The sequence below is a fragment of the Barbus barbus genome (assembly GCF_936440315.1).
Source record: "Barbus barbus genome assembly, chromosome: 19".
Classification (NCBI taxonomy): domain Eukaryota; kingdom Metazoa; phylum Chordata; class Actinopteri; order Cypriniformes; family Cyprinidae; genus Barbus; species Barbus barbus.
This window is the reverse complement of record NC_136747.1, coordinates 11,571,522-11,599,264: the sequence shown is the minus strand read 5'-3', so window position 1 is coordinate 11,599,264 and position 27,743 is coordinate 11,571,522. Positions and strand designations below refer to the sequence as shown.

At 36.3% G+C, this 27,743-nt stretch overlaps 3 protein-coding genes across 6 annotated transcripts in view; all 3 read right to left on the bottom strand.

The window, feature by feature from the left end:
- The window catches only part of spire1a (spire-type actin nucleation factor 1a), a 47,410-nt gene extending 38,368 nt beyond the window's left edge, over positions 1 to 9,042 (bottom strand). The window contains exons 1-2 of one of the 2 annotated variants that reach the window (XM_079441072.1): positions 8,570 to 9,042; positions 4,726 to 4,757 (exon numbers count right to left, since the gene is read on the bottom strand). In XM_079441072.1, coding sequence (XP_079297198.1) covers positions 4,726 to 4,757; positions 8,570 to 8,882 — 345 coding nt within the window. In that variant the 5' untranslated portion in view covers positions 8,883 to 9,042. The remainder of the gene's footprint in view (positions 1 to 4,725; positions 4,758 to 8,569) is intronic. The other variant, XM_079441071.1, reaches the window with a different exon arrangement.
- Positions 9,043 to 11,941: 2,899 nt separating this feature from the next.
- On the bottom strand, positions 11,942 to 12,795 carry LOC306885780 (uncharacterized protein; the record flags this gene model as incomplete). Its single annotated transcript, XM_079442573.1, has 3 exons — positions 11,942 to 12,034; positions 12,241 to 12,371; positions 12,612 to 12,795. The coding sequence occupies 3 exons, from the start codon at positions 12,793 to 12,795 to the stop codon at positions 11,942 to 11,944; spliced, it is 408 nt and encodes a 135-aa protein (XP_079298699.1).
- A 2,621-nt stretch (positions 12,796 to 15,416) lies between these two features.
- Positions 15,417 to 27,384, bottom strand: LOC306885077 (V-type proton ATPase subunit C 1-B-like). 3 transcript variants are annotated; one of them, XM_079441409.1, is made up of 13 exons: positions 27,229 to 27,384; positions 26,767 to 26,923; positions 26,602 to 26,669; positions 26,294 to 26,379; positions 25,965 to 26,059; positions 25,788 to 25,879; positions 25,598 to 25,696; positions 25,107 to 25,175; positions 24,316 to 24,408; positions 17,797 to 17,890; positions 17,493 to 17,590; positions 17,280 to 17,403; positions 15,417 to 16,016 (listed from the first exon to the last, which is right to left on the bottom strand). In XM_079441409.1, the coding sequence occupies exons 2-13, from the start codon at positions 26,893 to 26,895 to the stop codon at positions 15,921 to 15,923; spliced, it is 1,143 nt and encodes a 380-aa protein (XP_079297535.1). In that variant the 5' UTR covers positions 26,896 to 26,923; positions 27,229 to 27,384; the 3' UTR covers positions 15,417 to 15,920. The 3 variants fall into 3 exon arrangements, with proteins under 3 accessions (XP_079297535.1, XP_079297536.1, XP_079297537.1); XM_079441410.1 differs by having other exon boundaries at positions 26,767 to 26,959; positions 27,229 to 27,358; XM_079441411.1 differs by lacking the exons at positions 26,767 to 26,923; positions 27,229 to 27,384 and having other exon boundaries at positions 26,294 to 26,374; positions 26,602 to 26,642.
- Positions 27,385 to 27,743: the final 359 nt, after the last annotated feature.

Below are 27,743 nucleotides of genomic sequence, written 5' to 3'. Positions count from 1 at the left end.
TTTCAGAGCTTGTAGGTCATGAAATCTTTAATGATCAGTTGGCAGATGCACACTGGTGAATATGGAAGCACTTGGAAACCCACAAATTTCTCAGTCTGATTTTGATGGAGTGGTTTGTTTTTAGGTGAAGGTCCCTGGTGAGAAGCCAAGGCATCTAAGTGTGATCACTATTCTCCTATTTATAACGTATTTGAGTCCTGCCAATAGTACTGAGTTAACGGGAAAAACTGGGTCAGCTCGCCTTATTCTGTCCGGGTGAAATGCCAAAGGCCAGTGTGGGCCGGATGAAGCCCAACAGAGTGCATTTCCCCAATCGACAGCATTTTGGAGCAGGATCGATAAGATTCTGCATTGACAACTAATGCTTAACTGTTTACTATTAACAAATAATGGTTATTTTAAGACAAATTATGGCTGTCTCTGAAAGCTAAAAAATCATCCGGTCCTGAAACATCCTGAGTAGCAAGACGTCTTCATCTGGCTAGTTTTTGAGGGCATAGCACAAATGTGACCACCACTGCCTGTGATATCTGGGTCAATGACACAAGGCCAGTGTTGTTATTGTTAACCACTAAAAACGGTTTCCACTAACCGAAGTAAAGCTGTAATAAAATACAAATATTAGATGAAAACTAAAACTTGATAAACATAACAAAAATTCGAAATGCTACTTTGGCCTTTACGTGAAATAAAAGATGTTTAAGTTACAGTAATAAAATTACTAAAAACTGAAATCTAAATAGAAAAAATAAATAACAAAAATGACAAAACCACATCAAATTACTAAAACCTAAAATAAAAGTAAAAAATCTAAATGAACACTAAAGCTAATTCAAAATTTTAATACTATTATAAATAAATATTACTGCACAGGGCTTCTTTTTTGTCCCATCCATTAATTTATTCAAAATACATTACAAAATGACCATCTTTTATGATGTTTTTACATTTGAAATTAAAATTAATTTTTGAGACAAAGTCAAAAATATCAGGACAATACAAAAACTGTCCTGATATCACAACAAAGACAAAAGCCCAATTACAGAAATTAAATTCCTGAAAAGAAACCCTTACTGAAGAGTTTGGAAATAATATTTTTTATTAGCATTTTTTTTTAAAAAAGTAATACTTTAGCAAAACATTATTATATAATGATTAAGATGTCTGTTAGACCACGAGACATTTTAAAGTCATTAAATGTAAACTTTTTTTTTCATTTGGAAAACATAAAATTCAAACCACATGAAACAGACATGAATAAATTAACTACTCTACTATGAAATAAGTATTGCAGCAATAAAAAACAAATCACTTTGTCACTCTTAGGCTCACTTGAATCTGTTGTAGATTATTAGGTGGAACATTATGATGCCTGTCTGAATCCAGACTCCTTCAGAGGTACTTTCATGCAAAAACACTACCGTTAAGTCACTGACTCACTGGGCAGTCGGTTTGGGACTCATCCAGGTGGGGCTGTGGTTGTGGCCTTTCTGTGGAGAGTAGCAGTTTGCTAAAACTTCATTCAGTGTAGAGGCAGCACTCAATTGAGGGTGAGGTCTTAAACATGCATGCATGCTGCAACATCACATGACCGTGGAGCGAGAGGTGCAGTCATGCAGAACAGAGCACACACACACACACCCTGTCTCATTACTGCCCTCAGACAGTGTAGGCTTTATGACTGGGAGGACACCTTAGTCCAAAGCTCTGATCTCACTGAGTGTACACATTAAATATTATGTACAAACAAAGATTCTGTCATCCTTTTCTTAACCTCATGCTGTTCCAAACCTGCAAGACTTTATTTTTCAATAGAGCACGAAAAGAGATATTTTGAGATTGTGGTGGTTGCTCTTTTCCATGCAATTGTCCCTTCGTAGGGAGCTTGATTGGCAGGTGATCTGACCAATCATAAAGCTGAATCTGCCATTTTGTCCGACAAACAAACCAGACAGGAGAGTAGATTAACTTCGGTAGACTTGAACTTGAAAAATGGTGTGTGCTGATGTCTTTACACTCTTAAAATAAAAGACTTCTGATGTTCATTCATATTTACTTGAACTGAGGCGCTACAGCGATCTGTCACGACACATTAAAGAGCCACAAAACGGTATTTATTGTTTGAATTTCTTTAAATTAAAAAAAAAAAAAAAGACAAAATTTGAAAGCTAAGACTTTGTTTCATACCAGAAGTAACCTGCTCTGTCTTGTCTGTTGGCAAGTTGTCAGTTTTCTCTTTGCTCCGCAATGTATTTATCACTGCATGAGAACATGATGTGTGGCGTGGCTTGTTGGACATAGCAAAGACGGGTCTTTGTAAAGGGTCAATTACAATGAAGGAGGACTAACGTTTTAAAACTTCAAAAATGTAGTAGAAACATTATAAAAGTCTTTTTAAGCTATAAAAATTTGTTGTTATCCAGTGATAATTGTTTAACTCGGGAACCAATTTGTTAACAAATAATTTATAATTAGATCATACAATTCTATTTTAGTATTATTTACTATTACAGTGTTCATTGTCATTTTGAATTAGCTTTTATTCATATTTCTTACATAAAAGTTTTTTTTAATTTTAGTAATTTTCTTTAATTAGCTTTTTAAAATATTTCTATTTAGCTTTTATTTATATTTGATTAAATTCAGTAACAATAGTTGTGACAGCAACATTTTTAATTTTCTTGTCAATTAATGAAAATGATTTTTCTAGTTGTAGTTTTAGTTAGCAATAACAACACTGGTTCAAAGTTTTCAAATCAAATGAATCATTCAATACAACCCATCATTGCTGCTCTTTTCTAGTGGTCGACCGATATTGTTTTTTTGATAGCCGATGCCGATATCTTGGAAAGCAGGGTGGCCGATATAAAGCCGATATAAAAAAATTAAAAAGGAAGTAAACACTGTAACTAACAGGGCACTGAGTATTCTGGGATGTTTGTGTGCATTGGGAATCTTTTTTTTTTTTTTTTTAATAAATCCAAGGTAACATTCATTTTACATACTGCACACAGTGAAAATGACATGAATATGGCAGTGGGCAAAAGCATAAATCGCAGAGTAATTTGAAATCAGGAGTTTAAAGTTTGTCGATCATGCATCTCCAGTGAAGCTGAACTCTCCTCCTGTCCACATTCTGCAAGGTTTGTGAAATTAAATGCTCATTTGCTTAATGCTGAAGGCAAACGAGAAAGTATTCTAATGTTTGCCTTGCTTTTACTAATAATATAAAAGCAATAGTTATAATACTTTTTTGTATACCTTTTAATTCCTTTATTTAACAGTTCTGTCTGATTATTAGACAGACTTCTATCCGCATAGACAGAACTGTTAACGACAGCGAACAAGAGGGAGAATGTGAGCGCTGTGTGCTCAGGCTCAGCACCGTCAAAATAAAAGTGTTTTATTGAATGCATCGGCCAAACAGGAAAATTTATCGGCCGATGCCAACATTTGAAAAAGTGTCAGATATCGGCCGATATATCGGTCAGCCACTACGTCTTTTCTATTAAGATTATCAGTATTGGAGTCTGGTTGTCACACAACACTATCATTTGATTTCGGTGGACACAGAATATGGACCATTTTATGATACTTTTATCTCATTTTTGAAGCTTGAAATGGAAATTGCATAGAAAAAAGCAACCAACACATTATTCAAAATGTCTCCTTTTGTGTTCCACGTAAGAAAACAAGTCACACAATTTTGAACAACATGAGGGAGAGTAAGACTGAATTTATGGCCGATTTGAATTGCTCACATTACATACATCAGCAAGGAACAGACATCATTCAACTTGAAGAACATTAAATTACCGAAAGTTGTCACATGGCGCATGAATGTTTACAAAATGACTTATCTTTGCTATGTATCGACTCGATAGGAGAAGAGATAGTGTTTGTGTGCAGAATAGGCAGGGCCCTGCTGTTCTCCTCTTTGAATATCCTCCCATTCACGGTCACGAGTCTAGCATCTAGTGCTCTGTTGATAATCTCGTTCAGAGAAGGCTCCGAATGTATGCATGCACAGGTGCATGTGTTCTTTTTGTTTGCGAGTCTGGGTGTGTGTGTTGCTGTGTGGGCGCATGCTTGCATGTGCGCATCCCCTCCTGTGGACCCATCTGTTACTGCTGAAGGCATTTTAAAATCTATCACATTTAGCCAAAAGACCTTCCGTATTTTTAGCGTAACACACAGCACCTATATAGAACTCTCTTATTTACTAAATCAAAAGGCAGTAAATATGTCTTGTTCTGTTTGGGTCAGACAGCAGGAGATCTCTTGGTGCTGAAAAGCTTGGGAAAACTATTTCCAAATGGATTACAGCAAAGCTCTGGCTACTTCCCAAAGTGGTAGGGAGCTTTAGAGACCAAAACATTCAATCTTTGAGGCAGGCTGAGATCCACATGGTTGTCACACCGACAAAGAACAAACAGCTAAATGAATACCATCAAGACAATGAGGTTGCCATCGACGCAAACACTCCTGAAAACCACTCACACCTAAATCTCACCATGGACACAGATAACGTCAGCAAAAAAAAAAAAAAACACCTGCATCTAGAAACCTTCAGAAACCAAACATATTAAGATGAAAACTAGCTTTTTCCTCAAGATGGCTTGTCAAGCTGATGCCCAAAACCAAATATAGCAACAGAATGACTCACTTCTCTCAAAAGTCAAAAACCAGTCTGGCACCTCGACAAAAGCGAACAAGATGACTCACCTCTATTGATGAACTGGGCGGGATGTGTTTATCTGTAATGGGGAGGAGAAAAAAGAAACAAATCAGACATACATTATTATACTCAATGTTTTAAATTCACATACCACAAACTACTGATTTTTCACATAAGTTACTCTTTATCAATGAACTTGACAATATAGAGCTAGACTTTTCCAATTCTGGGCAGTTGTTAATGTGTCAAGGATTGTTTGCTAAGGTTGCTAAGATTGTGGTTGCTAAGGTGTTCTAGTCTGCTGTTAGTGAGCTGCTATAGCGATTGTTGAATTGAAGTTGTTATGTACTTACAATGCAACAGTACTTTTTCTGCGGCCTTGGTTCCATCAGTATTATGTATTTTCCCTATGTATTTATTTCTATTGTATGAGGTCAATCAAAACATTACAAGCTTTTATTTGAAGCAAAAATGTATTTAAAAAGTATTTAAAATATACAAAAGGTACAAGATACAAGACTGAGTTTAATGGCTTTAATGCAGGAAAGAACAACAACAAATGATATAATCGAATTACAAAATATGGAGAAACAAAACTATTGATGTTGATTATTGGAAATAATAGCTATATTTGAATTTTTTTGGCAAAATATGCACATATACACAAATATTTAAGTGGCTTGAGAGTGTAGGGAGATTAGCAGTCAAGTCATTCACAGTGCTTCATGGGAGCAGGTGAGGGCTAAAGAGTTCTTTTGGCATGATTTGTTTTGATTCTATGATTGCATGACATGACAAATCCCCGACAGTAAACTGCTGCCGCATTCTATTTATGACGTATTGACACAAATTTGTCGCGTCCAGTGTAGACAGACTTTAGCTGTTGCGGTGTTGCGCATCCGGTGTAGACACGGTGTAAGTCTGTCTTTAATGGTTTACAAGTAATTATTTTAAAAAATACATTTGGTTATGGAGAAAATAAAATTTTTACTTCACAACCTGACTGTCGCACTCTTTTATGGCTAGAACTGGTGGTTGCTAATGCATCGGTACACGGTTCATAGGATGTGCTGAATGGTTTTATTGGTCCAAGTCAAGACAATATTACTCGGTCCATCTTTCAATACAAGTCTATAGGGTTTTTTGTTTATGTTTCATTCCAACCAAATATCAGAAAGTAAATATCACACCTCAACATGCCACATGATTTGAGGTAACATTAATTTCCGAAGCACAGATGATGTGGGACGACATAGGCGTTTAATTTTAATGCATATGATCATGCAATAACAACAGAGATGCTGACCGTAGCAAGCACCATTAATTAACAGCAGAGAAGTGTGCAGTATGGGTTGCAGCCATGAATAAATTTCATAGAAGGGAAATTGACCAAGACAAACCCCCTCCCCATTTCTATATTACCCTGAGGGACCCAGGGGTTCACACCTCAGACAATCTTCACATTAAATATTTAACTCAAATCTATAAGAGGCAGACAGAGACGCTATTTGTGCCCATTGAGCCTAAACTACACAACATCTACACTGGGGTTAGAATCATAATGTCTGTCTTTTAGCCCTTCCTTCAGTGGCACTGGAGGTATAATATTACAGTGTTAAAAGAAAGAGCCTCCTCTGGGATTGGCTGAGACCCAGAGTTCATTTCTGCCCCCTAATGAATGAACCCAGTGTCATTGCAACGGCCACTTTCAACAACTGAAACTCGAATATAACTGACAAAGTGCAAAGACGTCTGAAACTGAATCCTTGTAGAGTCTAACCTTCACCATCCTGACACGAAAGAGGTGTTTTTGAAGAGGTGCTTTTGTCTTTTAGTGCAAAACAGATGGCAGTTACATTGTTGTATGAAAACAGACAAGTATTGTAATATTATCTTCCTATAAAAATTAAAGAAGATCGCTGGAAATAATTCATTCTTTACATTGTGACCTTGTTACCATTCACAAGGATGTTGACTCAATAGGAAAGTAACTAACCAAAATTGGGACAAAAAGGAAAAGGGGCAAACCCATGCTGCTAAAAATGACTCTGTATTTATTTATTTTAATAAATATTCATATTTTTGAGCTTAATCAGACAATTTTAAATAAAGCCACCAAGTGGATTACTAAATATGTTAATGTTCGTATATTAATATTTGTTAATGGAAAATACTAGCAACAACATGTGTGACAAATGCAATATTCTGATGCTTTTGATGCAATCACAATACCTTGTAGGATAGAAAGTGAAAGCGTTATCTATCTCAGAATAACCTGTATCTTAGGCTTCTCATGAGCTTCAGAGCTTACACTTTCATATTTCATAGTTGGAACACATGCTATTTCCAGGGTTGCAGCAACTATGAATCAAAAGAAGACATAAATATCACTGAAGCATTGCCTGGAGCTTGGAGGCAGATGTTGGTCCTTATTTACACAAATCTCTAATAGACTCTCTAACTGTTTTGCTTGGTTTGAGGGACAGATCTATTCGCCAGGGATAGACCACGACTGAAACTGGCAGGTTCACAAGTTACCCACATGTCTGATATCATTGGTCAGTCAGCGTAATTTGAACGCATACCCACATTTACCAGGCCAGCAAACTTCCTCAGGAGAGCAGAATTCAGCAGACCATGTTACATAAGCATTGATTTTCCTGCCTGATAGGGACCATCTGATCTAATCACTTGCTTGACATTTGGCATTAGACTCCTATACTTAATAAGGAAACAGAAGACATATCTTTTTTTGTTTGTATGAAGAGGGTCATGGACTATCAACTGCATAGCTATACTATGACCATCTTGATCTAAATTACTTCAAGAAGAAACCTATGGATGTGTGCTTTGGAAATTAAATCTCAGATAAAGATACTAGCTATATAAAACAGCAAAAAGAGCTCAAATAACTGACTATCATGTCTAAATCCTTGTTAGGGAGATGAAAGGATTGAGACATTCATCCCAATAATTACACTTATAACCAGAAGTCAGATTGACTCCCAAAGGAGAAACAGAGATGGAAGCCAAATCCCAAAGCCTGAGGCTAAGGAACCCAAATGAGATAATGGTTGCAAATTTAATTATACTAGTTCTGTCTGAGACATCCCACTCTCTAAATTAATTTTTTGAAATGATGACTTGGGGTGGGGGGGCAGTTATTATCTATATTCAAAGCCTTGCTATTCATTCTCATATTGATATAAAATAAATAATTTTAATCAGTTATTTGATGGTATATTTTAATTTAAGATGGTTTAATATTATTCACTTAGAACAGCCAATGCACTAAATATGATTGGGAATATAACATCAGAGCTGTATTTAAGACATTAAATGCTCTACATTTATCAAAGGTGGCAGTGTAAAAATAGCGCATTCTGAACAATACATAAACATGACTATATGCTGAATCAAGATGAGAAGCATGCATGATGAGTGTTAGGCCAAAGAGCAGGTCCCTTTTGTTGCCCTCATGACTGAAGGTGCTTATGGATGAATCCATCACATGCCCCTATTGTTTACAGTGGCATGATGGTCGCCACGATACAACTGGTATTATGGAGAGTAAATGGTTTGTATTGCATTGAATAATGGTTAAAACCATGAAGTGCTAGTAAAATCAAAGCATACGATAAACATACAATTATATATTTAAATTCTCGAATAAAACACTTATTAACATAGTCGGCGTAAAGCTAGAAATGAGGTGTAGGCACGTTACATCTCTAAATCTGTCTAAAATTCGAAATGGCCTCCATTAATCATAATTTCGCTTATATTTATGTCAGTTGTAAATATAACGCGCCTCAATGCCATTGCTGTTTAGCTGGCTTCATGCTACGCCATTTACTTTGACTTCTCATGAAACGTAAACATTCAGTTTACCTGGACTGCTCTGTTGATATAATTTCACAGTCCCGTCCTTCCGGATCCTCACATCTCCAGGACCCGCAATCCGTCCAGGTGGACTCCCACCTGTCTCTTTCCGTCTCTGTTTTTGAGTTAACCACCTGCAACACTGATAACACACGGCCCAGGCTTGCTCCTCATTGATGGGCTGACTGTACAGTGTTAAAATCTCTTCCAGACACAATTCATCTTCCCCGTCCGTACAATCCATACTAATGTCTTCAGGTTTCGCTCCATCTCCGGGATCCTGGAGAGCCGACGGTGAGATTAGCATTTCTTCGTCAGTCATTCTTCTTCTCCAGGCTTCTCGAGAGCAGGAAAGACTGTGTTACGACGATAAAGAGGCAGGAAAGGTATGTTTACGTTAGGTCTGTCATCTAGAAGCAGCGCGCGTGTCCTCCTCTGCTGTCTGTGTCGCTAGTTCTGAGCTCGCGCTGCTGCTGCTCGACTCTGAGAGGCGCTCGGATGACTTTTCCGCATGGTCTCAGAGTCAGTCTCATCCTCAGCCAGGTGTTTCACAAAACAAGCTGTTAAAACGACTTTTTCCACATTTTATAATAATGAAAGAACTTTTAGAATTAGCCAAAACGCTACAGTTGTTTACAGTGTCTAATGTTTAAAAAACAACAAGCTCCCTCATCTGAAAGGTAATGTAAGTAGGCTACATATGTTAAATCTTGACATAAATTTGGATGAAAACTTTTCATTTAAATCTAACTGTGAAATTTAACTGTTAACCCGTTAAATGTAAAATTATTTTGTATGCAAATACGCTTGGAGCCAGTCAAATGATTGAGAAATAACCCTGTAGGCTGAGGCTTTGTACCAATGGCCTGTGCTAAATTTAAATAGATTAACATTTAGTTTTAGATTGCCCAATTAAAGCTGATTCATAAATAATTAGGCTGCTGTACCAGCCTGCCTTTTCTCTATAAAAAAACAAGACAGCTCAAAATTGCAAACTAAATTGTGGATTTAATGAAGGCACAGGGACTCCATTTGCTCAACCAATTAACAATGAGTGACAGCTATAGTAATTGAAATGGCAAAAGCAAAAAAGGATTTACGTAATCTTTGAGGTAAAGTAAAACAAAATGTCTGGTTTATAATTTGATTTGCTTGGTAATGGATAGTATAAAACTAAATTGGTAAAAATCTTAAACAGCTGGTTCTTTTGTTTAAGTTAATGTACAGTGCATCCGGAAAGTCATTGAAGGTTTTAACAAGCATGTAGTCTCTGTTACCCTTAATGGAAGAAGTTTGAAACAACCTGGGCTGCGTTTCCCAAAAGCATTGTAAGCCTAAATTGATCGTAGCTTACGATGCTTTTGGGAAACGCAGCCCAGGACTCTTCTTAGAGCTGGCCTCCTGACCAAACTGAGCAATTGATGGAGAAGGGCCTTATCTAGACCGGTGACCAAGAATCAGTTGGTCCCTCTAGTTGAGCTCCACGATCATATATGCAGATGGGAGAAACCTACAGAAGGACAAACATCACTGCAACACCCCACCGATCTGGGCTTTATGGTGGTGTGGCCAAACTCAATCCTCTCCTCAGTGAAGATACATGAAAACACACTTGGAATTTGCAAATAAAGCACAGAACGAACCCTCAGACTCTGAGAAACAAGATTATCTGGTGTGATGAACCTCAGTTCCAAGCATCGTGTCTGAGGGAAACCAGCTCTGCTCATCACCTGCAGAGTACCATCCCAAAAGTAAAGTGTGCTGGTAGCAACCTCATGCTGTGGGGCTGTTTTTCAGTGGCAGGGACTGAAGGACTCATCACAGTAGAAGAAAAGCTCAGTGCACCAAAAGATTGAGATGAGATAGCCTTAATGAAAACCTAGTCCAGAGTATTCAGAACCTTAGTCTGGACAGAAGGTTCACCTTCTAACAGGACAATGACCCTAAGATTGGACCTCCAGGGTAAGATTTGAGGAACCCTGCTGTAACATAACAACATGTGGGAAAAGCGAAGCCCTGTGAATACTTTCCGGATGCACTGTGCTGTATAATATACAAGCTTTTTTTCTGTATGTCAAAATCGTGTCTAACCACACAGGGGTGGTTGTAACAGTTATTTATATAGCTCATTTCCAGAACAACAAATAGCATATTGCAAAATCAGTAGAGATTTAAATATGTCCCATTTTTTTATCTATTTATTTATTTTCCTGGACATTGACAATACATAATAAGATCACATTTCATGCAGCAGATGCTCTGCACGTACAAATTTGCAGCCTCTGGCCCTGGAGTGAGAAGGTGCCTATGTGCCAGATATGTTTTCAGAGTAAACTGTGCTAATTCCTTTCTATGTTTGGTATTTTTTTGCTGTTATGAACCATAAAAAACATTTCCTACATGTTTACCATTTTGAATTTCAATTGTTGTGAAATGAGGATGATAAGGGATGGCATAATTTTTATGCTGGACAGCAGAATTGAAATATTCACACAAAAACAATGTTGCCTCATACATGTTGCTAGAGGTAACAACATTGCTCTTTGTACTTGACATTTATTTACATAGTTTTGGAATAAGTTAAACATTTCTATAAAAACAGTACTCACTCTTTTAGACTGTATGTCTATTCTTAATGTCTATTTTGTGATGCAGCATAATTATGCACGGGTAATGTCTCAGTTGCCCGTGCAATTGAAATGTAAGATAAACTGCTCCATCTAGTGGTTCCAGAGATTTTACAGCACTTTGCTGTCCATATTAAACAAAGCAGTAGACACATACCAAAAATACTTTGCAATTTGCAGTAGCCTAAATGCATATCTACAAGAATGGACTTAACAAAAAAACATAAATAAAATCATTAAGAAGGCCATAATATTAACCAACCAATCAATTAGAATTGTTGTTGTTTTTTTTTTTTTACAAGTATTTAAGCATGACAAAGATATTCAATAGCCTTGTCTTTTAAAATATGTTAGCATTCAAATTGCACAGTCAAATTCTAAGAGCTATTATTAATTGCGAGCGATAACTCCGTTGTGCAACATTATGAATGTGATTTTTTTTTTTTTATGAACTTGAATTTATTAACATTATGAATGTGCTTTGCTCAGTAACTCCTGTGAGGATATCAGGGTTGACTAAAATCTATATTTGCCAAGCTAATGATCAGATGCATCTTTTTAACACATTTCTGCAACAAACTAAAGCAAAGCATATTTCTATAGGCTAAGTGTGCATTAATAAGATATCATCTCTTGTGAAGCTCTATTTCTCTTTACAGCTTATGGCTTATATAACCCATAAACCACATCGCTGAACTCCTCTGGGTTTCAAAGCGTATCCTCCTCATCAGACAAAGATGGGGTTGTTTTCCCCTCATGGCTCCCCTGGGTTAGATGCAGCATTAGATGAAACCCCTTCAGAATGAGTAGCTTCCTCCCTGTGCGTTGTCTGCTTTGAGTCACTTATCTGCTGTAAAACACAAATAAGCTATCACCATATATCAAACGCAAAGCAATGTTATTTAAACATACACTGCTGTTCTTTCAGTCTGCTTTATCTTTAGGCTACATTGTCAAAACCCTGAAGTTTGAAGGATTATGCATATTATGAGACCTTTGAATGTGTAAAATATTTCATAAATAGCTGTTAGTTTTTTATTCAATGACTGAAACCTCATGACTGCAGGATGTTTTTCTAGGGTTTGTGCAGGTGCTGGAAGTCAAAACCTGCTTTCCACATTGAGTTCCTGCATTAACCATCTGTCTGCCTCTGTCTCCACAGGATCTGGCCTCCATACCTCTACCTGAGGAGGAAGTGACAATGTCACAAAAAGCTTTTTTTTGCCTAAATTAAAAACTATTTTAAGACTAAATGACATTTCAAAAGAGAATAATAAAGCCAAACAAACTTTGATTTTAATTTAGAGAAAAACCTCAGCATCTTAAAGCTGCAGACTTTTCCAGTTAAATCAGATAGACTGTATTTTCAACCGTATGTGTATACATATTATAACCCTGTTACTTTTACCAAAAACAGCATATACCTGATAGTTTTGAATTGGCTTTAATAAGATGGCTAGATTCTCCACGCACGACGCGGTTCTTAGAAGTCACGCCGTTGGGGATTTCAGCTTCAGTATTAGTAAGCCACGTCGATTCGGTTTCTCTGGTCCAGCTCTCATGATATCGCGGTTCAATAGCATCTGCTCGACTCCCACCGCAGCCCATTGAAATAAGATGGAGCGCTGCATGCGCTAATAACTGATGCAGACGAGCGCGCGCGGTTATGCTCCGGTCCCACGCGCAGCTGTGAATGAATGAGTGCCCTCGTGCATTTGCCAAACTTGAGATTTGTCATCCTTTACGTCATCGGTTTATTGAGATACTGTGGAGAGGCGATTTGCACCAAAACAAACGACAGAGGAATACGTTTACGTTTTAGTGGCATGTTTTAGCACCAAAAACGTGATCACATGCAAACTTTTATATTTATATATTATAAACCACAAACACACACCCAGGAGTGATGATGAGAGTGCTCGTTTTGTATTTTCCACAAATACAAAACGTACACCTACATATGCTAAATAGAGATTGCTTGCTTTGATAGATTATAACAAGTAATATAGCATTGACATTCAGGCCTTGTTCATCAACAAAACTTCATATGAAGTGTGTCCAGGTCCTATATTTAAAGATGAATAAACAGACATCCCTTGCTTCATTAGGTGTTTTTTTATTTATTATTTTACAAAAATAATTCAATTTAAAATTTTACAAAAAAATATATGTTCTATAAGAGATATGTTCCAACTATCATAAATGAACAGCTGAATGATCAGATAAACAGTTCTTTAAATGCAGTACAAATACATACATAAGCTACATAGAGAGATTCCTTGCCTTGTTAAGATTATTCACAGAAACATGGCATGGACTTTCAAGGCACCCCCTCATCACAGCAGAACTGCTCTGAATCAGGCTAGGACCAAAAATGTGTAGAATGCTGTAAAACATGACAAACAAACATGACAATCCTTATGTGATCTTTCCATTCATATAGAATAATACAAAGATAATTTGTCACAAACACAGAGTTATGTTGAAGGGATGAAGTGTGTGTGTATGAGTCGGTGAGATGAGTGTAATAATTCAGTCAACATTAATTTTATATTGTAAGAATCAGTGCACTAATAAATATATAGTGCACTGACTTTTATGACATAAAATGAACTCTAATTGAATGTGCATTTTTTTAATGACCCTTTTTAAAAATAATACATAACACTCTTACCTACTCATATACACCCTCTATCCCTCTCACATGTGTGACCCTGGACCACAAAACCAGTCTTAAGTCACCTGGGTATATTTGTAGCAATAGCCAAAAATACATTATATGGGTCAAAATTATAGAAAAAAAAATTATGCCAAAAATCATTAGGATATTAAGTAAAGATCATGCTCCATGAAGATATTTTGAAAATGTCTTACCATAAATGTATCTCAAATTCATTTTTGATTTGTAATATGCATGGCTAAGAACTTCATTTGGACATCTTTAAAGGCGATTTTCTCAATATATAAGATTTTTTTGCACCCTCAGATTCCAGATTTTCAAATAGTTGTGCCAAATATTGTCTGATCATAACAAACCATACATCAATGGAAAGATTGAACGATTGAGCGCGTGCGCGCGCGTCCATGTTGCTTAGTAACAAACGCGTTTGCGGCAGAATCGCGTAATTTAAACGGAAACAACAACATCCTAATTTCTGATTGGCTGGTAAGTGTCATTTAACTCCGTATAACTCGAGACAGCCATGAATGGTTGCCAGGAACTTCCCTCGTCTATTATTGTACATATAGCGGGACAAGTTATTCCTTCTCAGCGTGTGAACTGGTTGAAATGCGTGAGTCTCATCACGGTGAATGCCTGAGCCCTGTATATTTACGTCAGTAGGCTATATTTTGTAGATCTAAAATATTTTAGGCTACTTTCTGGCTGATGTTACACCACTTGACATTTAGTAGGCTACACCCAGGGGTGATGATGAGAGTTTGTATTTTCCAATTTTATACAAGATTTTTCATAAATTATAAATCTGTCAGTGTGGTGTAACCAAGCTATTTTTGATCGTCATTACTAGGCCAATATATTTATGTCAGTAGGCTATCTTTTGTAGATATAAAATATGTTAGTACCACTTGACATTTTATAATTAAAAAGATTAATTTAAAAGAGTCATTAAATAAAAACTATGAAACCTAAATGAAAACACATGAATTAAAATATTTCTGGAAATCCTAATTTGCCCTTGACTTACTGTTTTATAAAAGTGCCCTTGTATTACTGTACAGTGGTGCAGTGATATTTATGAGTTATTTCCTTCTAATATTTCAGCAGAATCAGTGCATATATGACCCTGGACCACAAAACCAGTCATAAGTAGCGTGGGTATATTTGTAGAAATAGCCAACAATACATTTTATAGGTCAAAATTATAATTTTTTCTTTTATGCCAAAACTCATTAGGATATTATTGTAAAGATCATGTTCCATGAAGATATTTTGTAAATTTCCTGCCATAAATATATCAAAACTTAATTTTTGATTAGTAATATGCATTGATAAGGACTTCATTTGGACAATTTTAAAGGCGATTATATAATTATTTTGATTTTCAAATAGTTGTATCTCAGCCAAATACTGTCATATCCTAACAAATGTAGGATTATTATATATTCCGCTTTCATGTTTTTTTTTTTGTGGTCCAGGGTCACATATATAATAATATGAATAAGTTCCTCACTCCTGACAAGTGACAACAAAACAAAATAAACAAAAGTATGTGCTATAATTTTATTGACTTTGATTGGTCTTTACATTCAGCATATGATCATGTATTTCACCTTTTCCAGTAAAAATATTAATACATTTAATCTCACAGCAGAAGCACAAACACAGACAAACACACACATAGGGTTTCTCAACAACACAATTAAACATAATCACTGCATTACCCGCACATGGCACAGAGTAACCGTCAACAGAATGCACAGCCATTATGGGCTCAGCGAAAGACAAGTGTTCAGTGTTGGACCACACATGCCCTCGAAGGACAGATTTCAAAACCCCTGAAAATCCTTCATTTGTAAACAAATTAAACAAACATAGATGGTGAGATTCTTAGACCTCTTATTTGAAATAGTGATCTACAGGAATGATAAAGGAATGAGGCAGTGAGAGGAAGGTACTAACAGAGAAGTAAAAAAAAAAAAAGTAAAGATAAACAGTCAGTGTTTAATAAATTATTGGGTGCAGGATGGAATGGTGCATTGTAATTTGAATTCTATTTGAAGTCAAGGAGGTTGCAGTCGAGCTTGTAGTAAACATACGGATAGTACTCTTGCTGGCTGAGATTCAGACCCGGGATGTCCATAGATGCCTAAAACAACAAAAATGAACAAATCAGCTGTGATATAGTGATATCTTCAATTAGGCCAGTTTATTATGCTCACCAAAAGCTGCATTTATTTGATCAACAATACAGTAATATTGTGAAATATTATTACAGTCGTGAATTTTCAACAGCCATCACTCCAGTCTTTGTCACACGATTCTTCAGAATTTATTCTAATATGCTGATTTTGGTAATTTGATCATTTACTCGCCCTCAAGCTGTTCCAAACCTGTATGAGTTTCTCTCTTCTGTTGAACAGAAGGTATTTTGACAAATGTGCATAACGAACAATTGCTGGTCCCATTTACTTTAATTGTATTTTTTTTCTCCATACTGTGGAAGCCAATGGCAGCCAGCAACTGTTTCAACAGCTTGAGGTTGAGTAAATGTTGACAGAATTGCCATTTTGAGGTGTTGGGGGTGAACTAAACCTTTAGTTTAATCAGTTATTATTGGTGCACAATTATTATTTACTTTACTTTTATCCAAAGCGACTTACAAATAAGAAAAGGTAACAAACTAAAAGTTAAAACTCTGTAAATACTCTATATACACACACATTTAAGAAAACAGAAATTAAATAAAATTGACAAATGCATACAACAACATTTCAATAGTAAACATATAAATTGAAAAAAAAGCTATGTTTTTTTAAGCGATACTTATTATTAATCATTTTTACTATTAATAATGCTGCTTAATATTCTTGTTGAAACTGAAACATTTTTCAGAATATTTTGATGAATAGACAGTTCAAACAAACAGCATTTATTTGACAAAATTATTTTGTAAACGTCTTTAGTAAATTTTAAATGTCTTTTCTGTCACTTTTGATTAATTTAAGGCATCCTTTCTGAATGTTTTTTTTTATTATCATTTACCCCAAACTGTATATCACAAAAACAGTTTTTCAACATTGATAAAAATATAAGATTTTTTTGTTTTTGTTTTTTTGAGCAGCAAATCAGCATATTAGAATGATTTCTGAAGGATCATGTGACACTGAAGATTGGAGTGATGCTGAAAAATCAGCTTTGCCATCACAGGAATAAATAGCATATTTAAATATTTAATATTTTTAAAAATGTAATGTATTCTTGATGGCAAAGCTGAATAGAAACCAGTTCAATTGTATCAATATTTTACATTATTACCATTTACTTTACTGTATTTATGATCAAATATATGCAGCCTTGGTGACCACATGAGACGTCTTTCAAAAACAAAATAGACTTAATAATAGCTCACATCAATAACATTAGCACTGCTGTCCAAATGTTTGTAAAGGTCCTGCAGAACTTCCCTCAGTTTCTTTACATTCTTCTTGTTTGGCTGAAGCAGCATGGCCTGGAAATTGACTGGCAGCCCATACCTGTTCAATACAAATATGCAGGTCTTACATCAGACAATCTACATATGAAATAGATTCATACGCTTTAAACAGATCTGTATACACTGTACCTCAAGACTGACTCTGTAAAAACCCGGAGTGCCTTGATGTGCATCCATGCGATGAAAGCTTCACTGAAGTTTACTTTAAGCCAACGCACCAAAGGACCCTGAGGTGCAGAAGCAGATTGACCGTTGTTATCATTACCTTTCTTTTTTTTCCTCTTTCTTATTACTTCAAATGAAAACTAATCAAGGCCCAGGGCCTCTCAAGCTGGCTGTGAGGTTGATGAGTTTTGAGGTTACTCATCAACATCATTGTGGAGGATTTTATAATGTTCAATAGAGAATAAAATTTAGACAGCTGCATGCATACAAATTGCTTTTTCTTGTCAGTGGAGAGGCGAGTCATCTCCTCTTTGTCTGCTTTCATCTCCTCTTCATTGTACTCAAAATCACGCACCATGAACCTGAAAAAAAAAAATCAGTAACACAGGGTCAGCTTTCCTCTGATTCAGCTGAAAGACATGATGGCATCAGTGAACATCAAAAACGGAGTGACACTCAAACACATTGGGATTCATTATAACAGCCTTACAACAGTATGTTATTCATAATCTGAAAATACAGTGCCCTCCAAAAGTATTGGAACAGTAAAGACAAAATTGCTCTGTTGGCTGTAGAGTCAAGACATTTACAAACATGATTAAAAGATGAATATGAGACAAAACTACAGAATGTCACATTTTATTATTAGCCGTTTCAACACATAGATGTTTTACCAGCTAAGAAGTTCAGCACTTTTAGAGTTTCATCCCTCTATCTGATGTGAGTATAAGTATTGGAAGAGTTGCCTCACAGGTCTTTCTAAGTGATCAGCTGTGTCCTGTTGCATTAATTCTTCAGATATTAAAAGCAGGGAATGTGTCGTATCAGTTATATCCATTACTTCTGCATTCTGAATCTTGCATTCGATGATGACACACACAAACCAGGATGAAGATGAGGGAGCTGACTTTGAGAGAAAAGCAAGCAATTTGGATGCTAAAAGAAAAGAGGAAGTCAATTAGAGCTATAGCAAAAACAAAGGGCATGGAGAAATCAAGAGTTTGGAAACCACCAGCAACTAGGGATGCACCGATACCACTTTTTCCAGTACTCGCCCGATACCGATACTTTTATTTTGGTACTTGTCGATACAGAGTACCGATACCGATATTTTCATTGCATTTGTAATTTTTTTAAATATTGGGTACAGAAACCAAAAGAGGATGTATAATGTTAATTGGTTAACTTCATTTATCAAATATACAGTCAAACTAAAATTTATTCAGACACCTTCAACATTTCTCACATTATCACAGTTCATTCGCTATAGTTTATGGTAATAAAATATGACAAGAACTCAGAGTTAAACTGTGTCAAAACAAATTCAGCTTGATAATGTCAGATAACTGTGATATAAATGTGATGGATTACAATTAACCAAAATTATTCAGACAGCTGTTAGTATGACAATATTTACACAACTATCAATACTTTGTCGGGCAACCCTTAGACTTAATGACAGCCTGTAGTCTCCTGGGCATGCGGTCAACCAGGTTCATGCAAACCTGAAATTCAGTTTCTTCCCAGACTCGGTCTGAATAATTTTTGGTTCCAAATTTGTATAAATTTTATTGGTAGTCCACTGAATAAAGAATTTTTGGATATAATATGTCAAAGTTTACTTTATTTTGCTATCCTCACTTACTTAAATGAACTATAGTGTCCTGCACCCACTAGTAAAAAATAAAAAATTACATTTGGTCCACTGAATAATTTTTGGTTTGACTGTATATCCTTCGGTTATTTTCACAATTATGCACATTAAAATGTATTTTTCAAGTTTGTTACTTTCACTGTTAATTTTTCTTGCTCTATGGTACATCATCTTTAATTTAATAGAATTAGAGCTGCTCCATTGCAGTGGCTTAGAACTGTAATCACGCATTTTGCTGTTATAATGCAGGGAACCACTCGTTATAAATCTCCTAACTGTGATGTTTTCAGAAATAGAAGTTGCGTTTTTCTTTTCATCTGAAACATGCTGCGATTTATATTCCAAAGCCACTCATATAATGCAGAAACTCTCACGAAGCAAGCAAAACGCGCAAGTATTTGTACTGGTGAGAGGGACAAGTACAGCCTAGCGCATTTCACACAGGCTGCTAGTTTCAATTTCGCCAGAAAGTCGTGTATGCTTAAGGTTGAAAATAAATTATGTTTATAGTGAATGCCCCTTGTAATGCCTTGTGGAGAAGGACACACAAAAAATTATTGCAGGAGAGCACATTCCTAAGGAACTTCCCCTTCCATTATCTGCAAGTCGTAAAATTAATAAATGAACAGCACCGCGTGCAATTGAGTTTCCTGGCATGTTCTGCTTATCACCTCATGAGACCCATAAAAACAATGATAGATTTGAAGAGAACATCTGGCTGTATTTAAAGAGCAGAACTTCAATGTGGTTCCTGACTGGCTTGCCGTAAATAAAATCGAATAAACAACAGTACAAAGAACGTTGTATCTGGAAATGTTCCAGCGACAGACTCTCCCGGAATCTCCTGACCATTAACGCATTAATTCAGTGATGCGATCAACAAGGGAAGACTGTTTTACGACGAGACTGAGCATTGAAGTTTTACAGATACACACCCAAAGTGACATTCTCATGACCTCCGGACACCTCCCATTTTGACTCACAATCTGGAAAAGGAGATCAGAGTGGCAAAGAGGAATTATTCTGACAAGCTAAGGAAAAAATTATCTTCCAGTGATCCTGCTTCAGTGTATCACCAGTTACAAGTCACCATCCCCCAGCACAGGAGAATCAACACCTGGCAGACGACTTGAATGAGTTTTATTGTCGTTTTGAAAAATCGTTCTGAAAAAAGTTCTGACCAATGAAACTTTAACACCTGAAGCCGTAAGAACTCTAAACAGACTTCCTAAGAGCGTCATCACGTCACAGAGAAGCCAACCTACCACCGGAGGGGCATCCCTTGAAACGCGTCACGCAACTACGATTACAGCAGCCAATCAGCAGTCGCGGGGTTCCCTCAACCAGGAATGGAACGAAACAACTAAGAACAAGTAACAAACTATCTTCATATCTCACTGAGCTGGTTTTTCTTAATCTTTAAAAGTAAAGATAGTAAGGTTCTCTGCTCGTGATCTGCCCCTGGTAGACCCCTTGGAAATAGCAAATAGTGCTATACTTTAACTTTCTTCAAATTGCATTCCTGTATATGTGTGTTTTGTGTAGTATTTTATTGTAGATTAGCAAATAAACTTTGATTAATTTATAAAGAAATCTTTTGTCTTCTGTTGTGTAATATTCAAGTCAAAACTTTGCCCAGAGAATGCTACCTGCGCTCAAAATGTATCCAAATCAATTCTGTATTATTATCGTGGCCACGAAATAAACAGAATTGCTAAGATATACTGGTTTAATGCTCGCTGGACGAGTCGTTAATAAAGTATAAATGACACGTTTTGATTAATATCAATTAACCAAATCAATATCGAATCCCTACGATTCAACTTCCTAAAAGCAAAATCAAAATAAGAGTTAATTTTCTTACACACTATAAATTGTCTTATATATATACGATTTAGTTTTAAACCAAATGATGCGTGCTATGTGAGCGAACATCAATAAAGATCACACAACAGAAGTGCGCGCGTGCTCTATCTCTCTCTCCCTACCATTAACTTGTGCATTGTTTTGCTTACTTGTTTTTGACATATCCGACCGAACTACAAACTTTCCAGTGATGTCTGTGAGAAAAGAATATTCACTCGACAATCTTGCGCATCTGCGCCGGCGCGCGCTCAATCTACTCAGCGCTTTGCTTTTCAGCACGCGCACATCAGCTATAAAGGCATTAATACTGAATGTTTAACATTATTCATTGCATACATCTGCTTCGTAGACATCCTTAATCTCTAATAACTCCATTCTGCTGCCTGTTGTCGTGTTTTTTTGTCTGAATATGGCACTTATCACATGCTGTGTGGTATCGGCGTTTAGTATCGGGCTGCATCCCCACCAGCAACCAACAACTACCTGATCAGCTGAGAAAACAACAGTAGTTGATGACAGACAAATCATAAAAGCTGTGAAAATGAACCCTAAAAAGAAGTGTCTGTAAAATCACCAACAACTTCCAGAAAGCTGGGGTGATGCTCTGACAATCCACTGTCCTCAGGAGACTTTGACACAGAATTACAGATGCTACACAGCAAGATGAAAACCTCTGACCAGCACCAAAAATAGAAAGACAAGATTAGAGTTTGTAAAAAAAGCTCAAAGGGGAGCCAGAAGAGTTTTGGAACTGTGTTTATGGACTGATTATCTCCCCTATCCTCTTCCTGGTCGCCATAGACTGGATAACAACCAACACCACAGCAGACAGACCCAGAGGCATCCAGTGGACTCTGTTCTCCCAGCTGGAAGATCTTGACTTCGCTGACGATCTTGCTCTCCTATCAACCAACCAGTATGACATGCAGGTTAAGACTGATAGGCTGAACAACTTTGCTAGAGAAGTTGGGCTCAGTGTCAATACTTCCAAAACACAAGTGATGTGTGTCAACTCCGTCCCCACAGCACCTATACTTGTTAATGTTGAGCCATTTGAGTTTGTGGAAGATTTCACCTGTCTGGGCAGTCTTATCAGTAAGGACAGCGGGGCATCTAAAGATATTAAAACAAGTCTTCTTTAAAACAGGTCTATTCATTTATACTGTTATCAGCATATGTTGAAGTAGATTAGTCTCTTAGAGAATATGCGCTGTTAATGCAGCGTTAGAAAACTATCGTTCACAAGCATAACTATGCATACGTATGTTAAATGCAGGGAAACATGAAAGAGGAATAACTCGGTATGCCGCACAGTCTGAAACACGTCTATGTGCTTGTGCGGGCTTCGGGTGTGTGCGAGTACAGCGTGCAAGTAACGAATTGAGTTCTGTTTAGTTTCTTCTTCTTGTGGTTTTAAATAGCTTGAATGTGTAAATTGGCAAATTAATCTGCGAATCACATGCTGAACGGTGGGGTCTGGACCTGGTCCGTATATCACAGATCAACTGAAATCCGTTTCTGCCCTAATAGCCTATATGACAGATCAGAGCAATATTTTATTTACTAATTTAACATGAAATCATCAAATTGCTACTCCATATCAATCGCATACAACGAAAATACAGAATAATTAGAGCAATCATTTACGCACAATGACCGAGCGTTATATATCTATACACATTTTCCCCAGAATGTTCCCGCGACCCGGTAGGAATTCTTCCACGGCCCAGTAGTGGGTCGCAACCCGGTGGTTGGGGACCTCTGCCACAGGGGACGAAGAGGAGTAAGTAAGTTTATGGACCGATGAGACAAAGATGAACCTTTATCTAAGTGATGGGAAAGCACAAATGTGCAGGAAAAAAGGGAACTGCAATGATCCCAAGCATACAGCCTCATCTGCAAAGCATGGTGGAGGTGGTGTCATGGCATGGGCATGCATGGCTGCCTCTGGAACAGGCCCTGTCAACTTTACTGATGACTTAATGTATGATGACAGTAGCAGAATGAATTTGGAAGGGTACAAAACCATCTTGCCTACCAATATTCAAGAAAATGCCACCAGATTCATTGGGAAGTGCTTCATATTGCATCAGGACAATGACCCAAAACACCCTGCCAGTTCAGTCAAGGAATTTATAAGGGCAAAGAAATGGAAAGTCTTAGATTGCCCGTCAATCTCCAGATTTAAAACTGATTGAACATGAATTTCACCAGCTGAAGAGGAGAGTAAAGGCAGAAACTTCCCAAAACAAGCAACAATTGGAATTGGCTGCATTAAAGGCTGGGAAAAGTATTTCAAAGGATGAGACCAAGAGTCTGGTGATGTCTATGGGTCACAGACTCATGCTGTGATTTTAAGCAAGGGATCTGCAACTAAATAATAGCTTTTAATCTTTTATATCTGCCTTATGTTCAGCTGTTCCAATACTTATGCTCATATCAATGAGTGGGATGAACTCTAAAAGTGCTGTTCTTTTTATTTGGTAAAATATGTATGTGTTGAAACGGCTAATAATAAAATGTAACATTCTGTAGTTTTGTCTCATATTCATTTTTTAATCATATTTGCAAATGTCTTGACTCCACAGCCAACAGAGCAATTTTGTCTTCACTGTTCCTATACTTATTGAGGGCACTGTATATTTACACTGATTCTTGAATATGGGACAAAACTGTCTACAGAACTAAAATAAAAATAAAAGTTAATGTAAAGTATTTTTTTAATAAGAAAATTTCTTTATTTTTTTTAAAATACGTTTTTATTCATCAAAGAATCCTGAAAAAAGTATCACAAAAAAATATTAAGAAGCACAACTATTTTCAACAGTGATAAGTCAGCGTATTAGAATGATTTCTGAAGGAGTAATGACTGATGAAAATTCAGCTTTGCCACCACAGGAATAAATTATATTTTAAAGTATATTAAAACAGAAGACTTATTTTAAACTGTAATAATATATTTCACAATATTGCTGTTTTTATTATATTTTTGATCAAATAAATGCAGCCTTGATGAGCATAGGAGACTTCTTTAAAAAAATCTAAACAGTCCTTCTCAACGATAGTGTGTATTTACTTTTCTTTTACATTATTTTAGACTTTCTACCAAAGAATTCTGAAAGAATTATCAAAATAATCCCACCTAGTATTTGCAAATCTGACATCCAAATACACTTAAGGATTTGAGACTACAGGATGGTTTCAAACTGATTTTCAGCTGCATTTGACAAAATAACAACTACAGACTGTAAAGCTTCAAGGACTTACTTGCTTTCTCTTGCTTTGTGTTTGAAGTCATCAATAGCCTTCCTGAAGAGTGTAACACTAAACAACCCACTGTCTTGGTCTTCAACTACAAGCCTAACAGAAGAGCAGATGAAAAGGTCATTCACTATCACATCACAGAGCAACATTTTCCCTCATTCAACTGGATAAAACACATATAAAAGCTTTGAATATTACAAGCATGAATTCCATTACAACATGAGGTCTTTAAAGCCACATGCTGCCACTTATCAACAGATGATTTATAAAAAGCATAACTTAGGTAGCTATTTCTCAATTTCAAACTTCTGTCTCATTAAGTGTACAAATAGTTTTTTCCACTCGCAGAGTTTCTGCCATAGACCTTTTATTCATTTTCTTTAAAGCACTGAACAGACAATTCTGGTCAGGTTTACGGTTCACAGTTTCATGTTTTGTAATCTTTTTTTAATGACATCTATTCAAAGTCTTGGAACTGTTCTTTGCACTGAATGAAATTTGTTCTCTGTGTTGTTGAATCTCCTTGAAATGTTCCTTGGTCTTCATCATGATTCTTGCAGAGCTGATTGCTTCTGATTAATAGAGCACATAAAAGGAGTGCACATGCGCAAAGCATATATATGTAATGCCTGTATTACTGTGTGTAACAGCAATAACAGAAGGGCATGGTTTCCATAGATACAGTCTGCCAAGTTTACATGTCCACCAAAAGCAAAGCGTAATGTCAAGATTTAAATAAAGGCAACACAAAGTTCATAATTCTATCCTTTAGATCATTACTGAAATTTACTCACTTTGTGGATCTTGGAACCACCATTTCAGAAAGAGTTTCATATGTCTTCTGCCAGTCAGGATAACTAGTCCTTTTTAGGCCATAAAATGGACAAAAATGAGTTTTGCAAAGGTAACAACAAGTATAATAAAACAAAATGTGTTCATTCCAAGTTATAGAGATAGTTCACGCAAAAATGAAAACTGTCATCGTTTACTCACACCTTGTGCGAAATACAAATGAAGATATTCTTAATATTGTTGGTAAGAAAAAATGTTTCTTCCATAGTATAGACAAAAACTCGGAAAAATTGAAAAAGTCAGTGGGAACTGAAACGGTTTCCTTACTGACAGAATTTAAAATATCTTCTTTTGCATTCCACAGAGTAAAGTAAGTCACACAGGTTTGGAAAAACATGAGGGCAAGTAAATATTGACAATTTTTAATCCAACGAAGAAACATTTTAAAAGCACAAAATACCAAAAAAAGCACAAATACTCCAGCTTGACTTACTTTGGAACAACTACAAGTAGAGTAGTAAGGTATTCCGAGTCTAGAACAAAATCATCCCTCTTGACTATATCAGCCAAACTCCTAGTCATAAGACTCCCTCTAGTGGACAAGACATGTAATTATTTAAGCTCACTTAAAATGATTAATGCATTTTTAAATAAGTTAAGAATATGAAACTCCTCCCACTTACACATTCTTTCTCTCCAGACTCTGAAGGTTCCCTTTTAGGCTATTATAAGCTGAAGCTCTGGCTTTGAGATCATTGTCAATCTGACTCACTTGCTAAGAACAGAGAACCAAAACATTTTACAGAAAATTAAATCTCCTTATATTATAAACACTGACAAAATATTTGAACATGCCTCACCTTGGACATGATCTCTGAGATGTTCTTAAGGGACTGTTTGATTGGATACTTGGCCATATCCCAGTGGAACCGTGTAACATATGTGACCAGATCAACTGTATGGAAAGAGTTATTCATTAGAAATATAAAATAAGGTAATATACTAGGACATTCGAATATGACTGACTAGACTATGAAAGATTACATGTATTCTTCTTTGACAATGTTATATAAATGATCATTTGACATTACCTGTTAAATGTTTCTGTGATTGTGATAATAATTAAGAGTAGTATTGTTTGCCATCAATATTGTGGTTAGTATGTATTGAGGATTTTAAGTTCACTTGCCTCCATTGGCCAAAAGATTCTCCTGAACTTTATCCCGACTGTCCTCTAACACATCAGCCATGTACTGGGCCACTTTCCTCACTACGCTGGAAAATAACACCAATAAATAAATAACAGCAGCACATATACATTTAAATATATTTAGAGAACTTTAACATGACAGAAGCCTAAAACTAGAAGCCTAAGGGAATTATAGGAACTATGACTCTGTGTGTAACTGATAATGATCGATATATATAACAATATAAAAAAATCAAATGTATCAATTTTGAAACTAAACATTAAAAAGTCAAACGTAGACATGAAACCTCTCTACGAAAGAGTCCAATTTGGCAAGCTCATCTGACAGCCCAACAAGGACATCCAGAGTTCCCACCTGTTGAGAAACACCCCCAAAACTCATCAGACAAATAGAAAATGTGTTGAAAATAAACCAGTGCTATAACTGAAATAGAAAATAAGGAGTCATTTACTTTCAGTTCAGGGATGTTGAACTTGTGGTTAGTGGACATGTTGGTCTGGGCTGTGGCCATGTTCATCTTGTCCCATGTCTGCAGGCAGGTCTTCTCTCCAGGAGCAGAGATCAACCAGAACTCGGTCATGACTGCTCAAATGATCACGGAGAGGGTCCTTAAACATAAGAGTCAAGTCACATTCAACCAAAACCTGTCAAATACATTACAGAGGTCTTTTCAAGGTTGAGCAAATCCACACTTCTGCATTTCATTCCATAAAAATGACGAGTCACGAGTCATCAGCAGATAAAAGGTTTCCTGCTTTTAATCGTGTCTAAAAGACTGAACACATAATTTTTAATCGTGATACGTTTAACGTTACGTGATGCGATGGGGTTAAATGCGCTTTTGATGTCTGAATGAGCCGCGTTTACCCCTGTCACGACTATCAAATTGAAATAATTATTTGGCGATACTTACCGGTTATATAAGTCACTTCAGTAAACTACTAAATAATCTGTTAAAATTTAAAATATCTTCATTGAAAACACAGTTAATTGAGTCTGCGTGTTGAAAAGCCTCACACTTCCAGTCAGGTGACCGGAGGATCAGTGTTTCGTTCGGTTCACAATGCGTTCAGAATGCGCAATCAGGGTATTTTTAACCTTTATCAAACCCCTTCAAATAACAAACTAATTAAATTAATTATAATTAATCAATATATTTTCAGAGTATGACATTTAAGGCATTTTAGCTGCTTTAAGTATTAAAATGTTTAAAGAAAACAGCTTGAGCTTTAAGAAATCTACATTTATTTAAATAAAACGTAGCCTACATATAATCAGACAACCTTTGTTTGGCATAAAAACGCTGAACTTGTGACAATCAAAAGTATTACATTCTATGTTAACGAACCCTTCATGCAGTCGGTCTCAAAAGTAGTTAAATAAATTACAGTTGTAGAAAAGATCTTACTGAGATTCAATATCTTAATT

What these genes read in the sequence shown, in the direction of transcription:
- LOC306885077 (XM_079441409.1), bottom strand. Translation starts at nt 26,895, where the DNA reads ATGACCGAGTTCTGGTTGATCTCTGCTCCTGGAGAGAAGACCTGCCTG. An exon ending in TCAACATCCCTGAACTGAAA is followed by an intron (nt 26,670 to 26,766) that starts GTAAATGACTCC and finishes GTTTCTCAACAG; the next exon opens with GTGGGAACTCTGGATGTCCT. An exon ending in AGTCTGGAGAGAAAGAATGT is followed by an intron (nt 25,697 to 25,787) that starts GTAAGTGGGAGG and finishes CTTGTCCACTAG; the next exon opens with AGGGAGTCTTATGACTAGGA.